The 11,749-nt window shown below is 26.9% G+C and overlaps 1 protein-coding gene across 1 annotated transcript; it reads right to left on the bottom strand.

The window, feature by feature from the left end:
- Positions 1-6,403: 6,403 nt before the first annotated feature.
- On the bottom strand, positions 6,404-8,698 carry LOC101505997 (photosynthetic NDH subunit of subcomplex B 5, chloroplastic). Its single transcript, XM_004497953.4, has 5 exons — positions 8,399-8,698; positions 8,241-8,304; positions 7,456-7,518; positions 7,185-7,243; positions 6,404-6,839 (listed from the first exon to the last, which is right to left on the bottom strand). The coding sequence occupies exons 1-5, from the start codon at positions 8,612-8,614 to the stop codon at positions 6,609-6,611; spliced, it is 633 nt and encodes a 210-aa protein (XP_004498010.1). The 5' UTR covers positions 8,615-8,698; the 3' UTR covers positions 6,404-6,608.
- Between the last annotated feature and the right edge of the window lie 3,051 nt (positions 8,699-11,749).

Below are 11,749 nucleotides of genomic sequence, written 5' to 3'. Positions count from 1 at the left end.
ATAATAATAATAATAATAATAATAATAATAATAATAATAATAATAATGATGATGATGATAATAGTGAGAGAAAAGAGGGGAGATTACTAAATTATAGGAAAAAGAGAAGAAAACAAAACCAACAAAAAAAAAGAAGAAGGAAGAGTGAAACGCAGAAGCAGAAAGAGTGAAAAAGAGAGAGAAAGAGAGAAGAAGAAGAAGAAGAAGAAAAAAAAAACAACAACAAAAACATTGATAAAACAAGAAAAGAGAAAGGAAAAGTGTGATTCTTGCAAGAAGTTAAGGTAGAAAGAATTGAGAGTACAATCATCTTCTTCATTCTTTTGGAAGTCAAGAGGTGGGTTTCCTTTTTTTTTTTTTTTTATCTATTTTCCATTCATGCATGTATGAGATAATATGTTTCATAGGTTAGGGATTTGGGGTTTAAGGGTTGGAAATGAAGAAATGAATTTTTTTTTTTAATTTTATTCTTGGTTGGATTTAGGGGTTTTGAAATGGATGGTTAAAATGATTTATGCATGTGAAGTTCTATGACTGAAATTGAGAATAAATTATTGTAGTATTGAGTTTCCTAGATGACATGAAATTATATTCTTTTGATGGGTTTGAAATTTAATATCTTGAGTTTCACTATTGTGACCAATTAATTTGAGTAAAACTGAAAATTGTGATGTTGTTTTGATGTGTTCATTACTGATTTATTCATAATTTGTAGTATTATTGTTTGCAAAGATTATTAGGAAATTAGTGTGATTGAAGGAATGTTGTTAACTTGAAATTCGCAGGACATAATAAATGAATGAGTCGTGTGCAATGTGTTCCGAAAATTGAAGGTACTAATGTGATGGAGAATGATAAAAATGAATTAATTGTAGCTAGAAAAACTATTGGGTGGCGTATGTGCATTGATTTTAGAAAACTATAGGATGCCACTTGGAAGTATCATTTTTCCTCTTCCCTTTATTGATCAAATGCTTGATAGGGTGGTAAAGCATGATTAATATTGTTGTTTAGACAAATATTCTAATTATTTGCAGATACCACTAGCTTCAAAAGATAAAGAAAAACCCATTTTTACTTGCCCTTATGGTATACTTGCATACAAAAGGATGTCTTTTAGTTTATGTAATGTCCCTACCACCTTCCAAAGATGCATGATGGCTATTTTCTCTAACTTGATTGAAAAATATATTGAGATCCTCATGGATGACTTTACTATTTTTGGGTCCTCTTATGAAGATTGTTTACATAACTCGACTTTAGTGTTGCAGAGATGTAGGGACACTAATTTAGTGCTCAATTGAGAGAAATGTCAGTTTATGGTGTAAGATTGCATTATTTAGGACACAATACTTAGAAAAGGAATTGAGGTAGATACTGTTAAGGTGGAGGTAATTTCTAAATTGCCCCCTCCAAGTTATGTGACAGGTGTGCATAGCTTTTTAGACCATGCTTATCTCTATAGAAGTTCTGTGAAAAATTTCTCAAAAATTGAAAAACATATTACATACCTCTTAGTTAAGGAGGCTACTTTTGATTTTTCTAACAAATGTTTGAAAGCTTTTGACTGTTTAAAGGAACAATTAATTAGTGCTCCAGTTGTTGTTGCCTTTGATTGGTCACTCTCCTTTGAGATTATGTGTGATGCTAGTGATACAGTTGTTGGGAGCAATCTTAAGGAAAAATAAAGAATAGGGTATTTTACACCATTTATTATCATAGCCACACTCTTGATGATCCCCAAAGGAATTGTATCACTACAAAGAAAGAGTTGTTAGTTGTAGTATTTGCGTTTGACAAATTATGTCATTACCTCATTCTCTCTAAAGTAATTGTGTATACTAAACATGTTGCCATTAGATATTTTCTTGGAAAACATGATGCAAAACCCAGGTTAATTAGGTGGATTATGTTGCTGCAAGAGTTTGACTTGGAGATTAGAGATAAGAAAGGCTATGATAACTTTGTAGTTGAAAATCTCTCTAGACTTGACCATAGTGTGATGCAACCTTCAAATGATGGAGAGATCGTGGAAATGTTCCCTGATGAAAAGCTTTTAGCTATTTCTAATACTCACTGGTTTGCTGATATTGTTAACTACTTGGTTGATAAGGTTATTCCCCTCACTTTTAAGGCATTGTGTCCCTATGGATGATGTAACTTATATTCTTGAACACTGTCATTCTAGAGAAGTAGGTGGTCATTTTGGATCAAATAGAACTGTATACAAAGTTTTGCAATGTAATTCTTATTGGCCTACTATATTTAAAGATGCTCATTAGTTTGTAAAACCATGTGATAGTTGATAAAGAACTAGAAATATTTAAGGGTGTAAAGAGATGCCATTAAATAATATTTTGGTATGTGATATATTTGATTTTGGGGTATCGATTATATGGGTCCATTTCTTTAATATTTTTCAAATCAATATATACTTGTTATTGTGCATTATGTATCTAAATTGGTGGAAGCTACAACCCTACCAACTAATGATGCCCAAGTTGCTGTGAAATTTTTAAAGATAAATATTTTTACAATTTTGGCACACCCCAAGCTATTATAGTTGATGATGGCACTAATTTTTGCACTAAACAATTTGATAGTCTCTTTAGTAAATATGGTGTCACCTATAAGGTAGCAACTCCTTATCATCCACAAACCAGTGGACAAGTTGAAAATTCAAAAAGATAATTGAAAAGGATGTTAAAGAAGATTGTAAATGCATCACGAAAAGACTGGTCTTTGAAGTTGGATGATGCATTATGGGCATACAAGACTCTGTTTAAATTCTCCAATGAGATGTCCCTTTACCGTCATGTTTTTGGTAGAGCGTGTCATTTGCCTATTAAATTGGAACATAAAGCACTTTGGACTTTCAATTTTCTTAACTTTGATGTTTGACATATAGCTCAAAACAAGTTGATACAATTGGATCCGTAAGATGAACTTCGTCTTGGAGCTTATGAAAATGCAAAGTTTTATAAGGAGCTCACTATAAAGTGATATGACAAGCGCACTCAACAATGTGAGTTCCATATTGGCGAGAAAATATTAATTTAGAACTCTCGTTTGCGTCTTTTTCTAAGAAAGTTACGCTCAAGGTGGTCTAGATCGTACACCGTAATCCAAGTTTTTCCTTATGGAACACTTGATGTTTCTAAAGAAAATGGCAACACTTTTAAAATTAATGGATAACATGCAAAACATTATGAGGAAGGATTGCTCCACTGAGCTATGTCTCCCTCCTAAATGATTAATCTGTCTAAGACTATCGTCAGGATGAAATTTTATCCTGTAATACCATTATTGTGTTTGATTTTTGAGTAAGGCCTAATGATGAGCATGCTATTAGAACAAAATTGAAACTTTGAAACTATGCTTCTTAGGAATGTTAGTTTTGACAAAAAAAAATCTTGCTGTCAATAAGTTTAGGTGTCTTGAGATAGACCAAAATTAAAACAGTTGAGTCTAATTTGAAGTGAACATATAACAACTGAGGAATAAAAAAATCATGTACAATGTACATGAAAAAAAAAAAAAGGAATTGACAATTTAGTCTAAAGAATTATAATAAAATATCATCTCACTGAAAAGTGAAAGGTGAAAGGTGAAAAGTGAGGTGAAGTGTTGTTTTGTTGAGTAGCAGTCAGGTGAAAAGTGAGGTGAATTGTTGTTTCCTTGAGTAACTTGAGAATTACTTGCACTAATAATCAAGTCAAAGGTGGAAAGATATCAAATTTAAAAGAAAAAATGAACTCAGTAGTTTGGAGATTACTTGCACTAATAGTCAAGTCAAAGGTGGAAAGATATCAAAATCAAAATCAAAAGAAAAAAAATGTCATGAATAAAGGTATTGAGTTGTCTTATTAATAAGAAAGATTAAATGGATTGACGGAAGAAAATCTTGGAAGCAATAAGGCTAACCACACATAAACTTTGAACTATGTTAATTAGTCTTATTTAGGTGAATTTCATTTACGTTATTTGTTTGTTTCTTTTTAAATTTGAGTTTATCTTTGAGTCATACTTTTCTTGTGGACAAACAAAGATTAAGTGTGCAGGAGTTAATAAACTCTATTTTAATATACTTTTTAGAGATATTTTTAAGGAAATTATATGCTATTATATAAATTTTAAAATTAATTTACTCTTTGTTATACAGAGAAGATGGAGAGATGAAAAAAAGTATGCTATAATATATAATATGTATATAGTATAAAAATTATATTTATTACATATTTTAATATATTATTATATAATATATTTGTTATAAAGATTTGGCTGAGATTTAAATTGATCTAAATTGAGGACCATTGGTTGTTGAAAAAATAAAGTCGTGGCACATCATTAGATAAAATGAAGAGAATTAGGAACTGCACAAAGGGAAAAAGAGGAGCCACATATAACATAAAAAAGAAAGGAGTTTTAGAAAGAAAAGGGGAGAGATGAATGCAACAACACAACAACATTGAGGGTGCAAGGAGAAAAGAAATAATAGGCAACAACAACACACAACACAAGAGAAATCAATGTTTCATAAAGAAGGTTGGTTTCTCATCTCATTCATGAAATAATGATGTTTAGTAATCATAGTGTTATTGATGTGTAATTATAACTCTTTGAAATAAGAATTGTCTTACATCTTTTCAATGATTATTATTTGGTAATTTGGTCATTTAAATTTAGGTTAAATATCACTCGTGGTCTCTTAACTTTTAGTCCTTTATTTTTTTTTTTTAATTTGGTTATTTATTTTAATTTTAAGTGACAATTTGATTTTTTATGTTTTAAAATTTCAACAATGTTATCTTTTTTTTTTACAAAAATTAAAAAATTCATCAAAATTTTCAAACAAAATCCATAAAATTAATTATATTCTTTAATATAAAATAAATTTCATCAAATTCGTAACTCAAATCTTCAAATAAACTCATATTTGTCATTCTTTATTTGATGTTGTTAGAGATGAAAATATGAGTATATTTAAAAATTTAAGTTATGAATTTGATGAAATTGCATTATATCGAGGATGATAATTAATTTCATGGGTTTTGTTTGAAATTTTTTATGAATTTTTTTGAATTTTTATAAAAAATAAGAATAATATTGTTGACATTTAAAAAATATAAAAGATCAAATTGTCACTTAAAATTAAAATAAATGACCAAATTGAAAAGAAAAAAAGATAAAAGAATAAAACTTTTATTGAAATTAAGTTCACGGACCACGAGTAGTATTTAGGATTTAAAGGGGAAAAAATATTATAGTAGAAGTGGATTCATGAAGGATAAGTGTTAAAGTGAATTCAAAAGCCCTAAAGGTAGATAGTGAATTCAATATTTCCAAATGGACTATTTTCATGGACCCATAACATTTTTTACCTCTATCGTAGAGACACTTTCACCTCAACATGGATAATGAATTGCAATACCCCAAAAGTATATGCATCTAAATATACCTTAGATAGATGATGATCCCAACCAAAACACAAAACACAAAATGAGAGTATCCAAAATTTACAATGGAAGATAGAATGGAGTTGTTCAAGATCACAATCAAGAATGGTCGTGAATTACATCACAACCATTAAAGATGGTGAGATTAACTTACCAAAAGGACGCCAAGTTATGAATAAAAAGTTAGAGGATAAGAAATGAAGGCAACAAAGAAATAAAGATCTCTAAATAATGTGACAAACATTTGACATGATCTCTATGGTTCAATCTCAAAAGCCTAAGGAGATATCCTCGCCAACTATGCTTGGGGCTTTTGCAAAGGCATTTATTGTGCTTTTTACAGAGAAAATATCACAACAAGAATTGGTAACGTTTTGCGCCAAAAACAATGAATTAATGTTTAAATACAAAATGAATTGCCTAGTTTGTCATTATTTCAATTTCAGATTAAATTTTCCACCAAATTTGTTCTATAAAAACTTGAGTTGAAGTGCTAATACACCTTCCATATTTGCAAAACAAAATCAAAAAATGTCTTTGGGAAAAACAGATTCGAATGAAAGTATTAGAACACTAATGAAGACAGCCAAAAAAGAACAAAATATTACATACTACACCTGCATGCACTCAGACATTGGTAGTCGTAAGATTTTGATCAAACAAGTTGAATTTAAACTCAGTATTTTAAATTAGTATTAGTAAAATGAATAAATCAAATATCAATATTGTAACCGCCAATGATTAATTATGCATGTGTATCTTAATAAAATGAATAAATCAAAAATTGATATCGTAACGACTACTTTAACTAATTATGCATATATATATAAATATCAACCATTAATTTATTTATTACCATCTGACATTAGTCATTTTATCTTCTAAAGTAAACAATTCCCTTTAGAGGAGTCTAATTCCAGAATACCTACTAGATCATTCTTTTTAGATGGATGAAACTTTGAGTTTGTGATTATTATAGAAATAGGGAATATACACATATTTTATTAGAGTCCAATATACACATTTTGATTCAACAGAAAAACAGAAAGAGCAACAAGAGAAAAATCAAATTTAAAAGGGTATCCTTCATGTATATTTTAAGAAGTAATTGTCATATAGATAGATATAGACAAGAACTTTAGAAACAATTAATTATCTTTTGGTTATGTCATCCTTCTTGATTGTAAAATCCCAAACGTCTCCATATTTTTCATTGAAATCCCATATGCTCATGGTATTATATTCATTTATCAACTTGTCTCTAGCTCCTCTTTCCATATTGTATATTTGAGGTTCAAAGTGGTGAGGTTGATCAGGTTTATCCATTTCAATTATGCAAAATACGATTGTAAATATTCCTGCTCCAATGTACAAGTACTCCCCCTTAAACACACATATAAGTACTTAGTAGGATTTAGCATTAATTAATTCTTCATCAACTCATATTAGGTTTTTATATCAGGTCTAATTCATACTACTCTGAAATGAAATATAAACAAAATGGTATTTGAAAAATTGATTTATCTGTTCTTAACTTTTAACTATATACATCAACTTTTCAAATATTCTTTTTGTTTATATTTCATTCTAGAAAAAGTACTTACAAAAACGTTATAAAATGATATATGCAAATTTGATATATGCATCATGTTTATTCTGCATGGGACTTGAATTTGTTTCAATAAATCAAATAATTTAATTCAAAGATTGAAATTTATTTAAAATTACCGGAACATTGAAGAATACCCCAGCAGCAATGGCTGGTGGGAAGAGCCATGAAATAAGCCCTAAATGAGAATCAAAATTACAAGTACACTTTAATCAAAATCAACAATTATAAAAAATTTAAACTACACTTGAGGTTAGATTTCAACTTACATTACATGATTTATAAAAAATTTAAACCTTAATGTTGCAATTTAGTTCGCACTTTTTTTTTTTAAATCGAGGTTATAGTCCTAGTTAGAAAATGATAAATAATGCTACATTGTACACATACCTTGAAATCCAGTGGGGGGTTCTGCTGCTGCTATCTCATCCCTAATTGCACCCCAAAATGTTCCTGAAATTAATATTAATTCATCATGAACTTTGTAAAGAAGATATATAGAGTCTATTTTTATGAATTTGACAAATTGCCATCAAGTTTTACAGCTCAAAAGAAAATACCTAGTAATAATTTCCATAAATTAAAATATAAATAAATCTATAGCAGCATGTTTACAAATTAAGATATTGAAATCAAGTATGGGGAACAGGGGAAAACCATCACTCTCTTAATATATCTCAACTCAATTATTTCCATTAAAAAATAGAAGTGATTGAAAAATGAAAAGATACAGAATCTAAAAAGTAAGCATTATTCAACAAACACATACTTTAATGTTATTTCACATAGATTTTTAAAAGAAAAAAATTGTGTGAGGGGGAAATTACTATTTAATTAACATTAATAATTATTTTACGATTATTTTTAAAGAAATTTGAATTATGTTATTTTAAATTATAATGTTTAAACTCTTATCACTAAACTAACACTTTTTAAACATAAACAAATTAATAATTTTACAAATTTGTTCCTGTTAACTATTGACTATTAACAACTATCATAAATGTCTAATAAGATGTAATGACCCTTGAAAACAATGCACACAATATTAATTTTAGGACAAAATTAAAATAAATCAATTAATGTTACATTAAAAAAATAAAAACAACACTTAATTTAAAAAAAAAAAATAGTATTTACTAAAACAACCCATATTTTGGAAAATGGAGGAGTACCTTTCTTTTCTTCTCCTTCATTGAAAGTGTGGTGACCATCAAATATTCCATACTCAAATTCTTCCTAAAAGTCACACAAAATAAAACCAAGCCAAAATCACAAAACAAAACAAATAACATACAAAAAATGAAGCAAAATGAATTATATAACAAATTACAGGTTCAATGCCATTAGTTCTAAATTGATCTCTAGGATCTTCATTGAGGTCAGGCTCAACTAAATTGAAACCAGCATTCAACAAGAACTTGTTTTTACTTTTGGTGAAGATGCCATGCAAGTTGTGTGGTGTTGAAGATGAGGAGAATTTGGAAGTGAGTTTAGGTGGAGAAGTGATGATAGGAGGGACATGTGAGAGTGAGGAACAAAGCGCCATGTGTCAGAAATCAGAATTGGTTGGTTCTCTCTTTCTAAAGGTTATATTATCCTATTTCTCCACTTTTTATCACCCAACAAATTTTATCCACTAAATTCTAGTATTTTGGAGCTTATGTTTGTAAATTATGAAAGTACTACTGATGAAATTATTTCGTCATGTAAAAATCGGAAAGAATTAAATAAATTTGTAATCTCTATAATTATTTTTATAAAAAGAATTGTTAATTTTTAATCTTTTAAATTTTTTTACTTTTGTTTTCGGTCTTTGATTTTGAAACAATACTTATCTTTTCCATTTTCAAATAGTTTTTTAATACGTAGAACATTGTAAAGAAAATTGTACAAAAATTAGAATTTTTAACCAGTGATGGATTAAATATGAATTTTTAAACGTTAAAGTTTAAAAATTTATATTTAATTAATCATTTGATAAAAAATAAATAAATAAATTTTTGTAAAGAAATTGATAAACATGTCTTAAATATTATCTTAAAAAATTATTCAAAAATTTAAATGATACATAAGAGTTAATTTAAAATGAAGAATAAAAAATAAAACATTTTAGAAAATTAAAAGTTAATGGAATTTTTTATAATAATTAAAATATAATGAAATTTTATAGGAACTACTAATTTATTTAACTCAATTTAAAATAATTTTAGATTTTGTTTGCGAGTTTGGAGAGGGAGAGGAGAAATTTGAAAAGAGGAAAGGAAAAATAGAAGAAATAAAGAGTTTTAGGAGGAGAGAGTTTTGAAGGAATTGTTTTTATTCATAATACAAAATGTCTTAGATATGAAAAACTCAAAACTTGTATAGGAGTATTTTGAAGGGTTAGAGACATTTTTCAAATCTATACATTATAATAAAGCAAACATGATAAATTGGCAAGTTTGACACGTGTCAACAAACTAGAGTGTTAAGAAAATATCAAGTTTCTATTAATATAAATAATACGTGTTTATGCTTGAGAAGTTAATGGCCAATTAAAAATTAAAAGGAATGAATTAAAAATAAAAAGTTTTTTTTTAAAAAAAGCATAAAACTTCTTTACTTCACGATCTTTGTCCACGATACATCCGTTGAAAATTTAATGGTTGAGAAGTTAATGGCCAATTAAAAAATAAGAAAAATAAATTAAAAATAAAAGTTTTTTTTAAGAAAAAAATAAAACTTCCATTACAAGAGAAATGTAGAAGTGAATGACCAATTAAAAAATAAGAAAATAAATTAAAAATCTATACAATATAATAAAGCGATAATTTGGCAAGTTTGACACGTGTCAGCTAGGTGTTAGGAAGATATCAAGTTTCTATTAATAGAAATAATATTCTTTTTTATAATAAAATTAAACTTTACACGACTTTGTCGTGAGTTGAAAAGTTAGTGGTCAATTAAAAAAATAAATGAATGAAAATAAAAAGAATGAATTAAAAATAAAATACACTGCACCACTACTCGACGTTTAACGTTGAGAATTTAGTGGTCAATTAAAAAAGAAGAAGAATAACAGGAAAATACAGTCAATCACACCACGACTTGACAGTTTTTGAAATTGTTAAAACACTACCTTAGCAACCACCGCTTCAAATTAATTTAATTAAAAAATTTAGTTTATTTTATGAATTATTTTAATACTACATTAACCGTCGATATTCAGTACTATCTCATTTCTTGTTCTCCCTTATAAATATCATTCATATTATCTTTGTATACACATTTCTTTTATGTTTTCTTTATCAAAGTTTTCTTATTCATCTTTATCCAATATCTGAAACAAAAATCATATTTTGTTGCTTCAATTTCTGTGCGAATGTGATTTCTGTCTTGATGTCCTCAATGTCAAACAAAACTTTTATGCAATGAAAATAGTACTGAGATTAATATTCGTGAGCTTTTATTTCTCGATTTGAGATTAATATTCCTGGTGAAACTAAGTATTTGTTCGGGTTGCGTCTAGTAATTTTCTAGAGTATATGTTCACACGAATTACTTGGTAAATTTTTTTCAATCTATCATTGTTATTTTATTTATAAAAAAAGATTACTATTTTGTTATGTATATATATTTTGTATTGTTTATTTTTCTGTCGAAAAATTGTAAATGTGTACATGTATATTTCTATCCTCTTATATAACATTTGTCTTAATAACTCCGATTTTAAATTCACTCATAAATAGTCAACAAACTGTACATTTGTATATTTATATTTCTATTCTTTTATACCAGATTTGTCTTAATAACTCCGATTTTAAATTCTCTCATAAATAATTTTGATGATTGTAAGCTGTCTAATAAATGATGTTGGCACACAGTTATATTAAATAAAAAATAATAATTAAGTAAATATAAAATTTATTTAGACTTCTTAGCCATGAATTCAATTAAATTTCTATTGAAGAGAAAAATAATAATTTATTTAAGAAAATATAAAATTTATGTAGGAATTAAAGAAACAATTCATTGAAAGTAATTGTTTTTCAAACTTCAAACACTATTCTATCAAATTTAAAAACTACTATACTATATATTTTATATTCTAAATTTATTATTAAATATCACACATTCAAAGGATTCATGAAAGATTAATGAACACAAAATTATTTTTCTTTAGTATTTTGTGAGTAGTACTAAAATGAAAGATATTTTGCCACTTATAAGCAAAATTTATATGAATTCTTAAATGTCATGTATTTCATATAAATAACATAGGTTGAATAATAAAAATAAAAATTCATTATTAAGTTATTTACCATCTTTACATTTACTAATTTACTTATTTTATATATGTCTATGTCCATTATTTTAAAAATTCTTATTTCATCTAATCTAATTATTTAATTTTTTTTTTAATAATTATTGTTTTTATTTGTTTAAAATTAAAAGTATTGTTTTATAATAAGTTTTTTGGAAAAAAAAAAAAAAGATTGTGTGTAGAATTCAGAAATAAAGCATGGTGTTGGAGTCATACTTTTCAACAATAACATTTAACGTATAAGAAAGTAGTTTCTAAATTAAGTTATAATTAAATTTTTTTTAATTTTTTATTGTAAATTATTTTTTTTAAGTCAACTTATTTTTTTATTGTCAATAAAATTTATGAAATTTGATATATATATATATATATATATAT

Source organism: Cicer arietinum, chromosome 4 (assembly GCF_000331145.2).
Source record: "Cicer arietinum cultivar CDC Frontier isolate Library 1 chromosome 4, Cicar.CDCFrontier_v2.0, whole genome shotgun sequence".
Taxonomy (NCBI): Eukaryota; Viridiplantae; Streptophyta; class Magnoliopsida; order Fabales; family Fabaceae; genus Cicer; species Cicer arietinum.
Note: the sequence above shows the minus strand (reverse complement) of the source record. Positions and strands in the feature narration are given on the sequence as shown.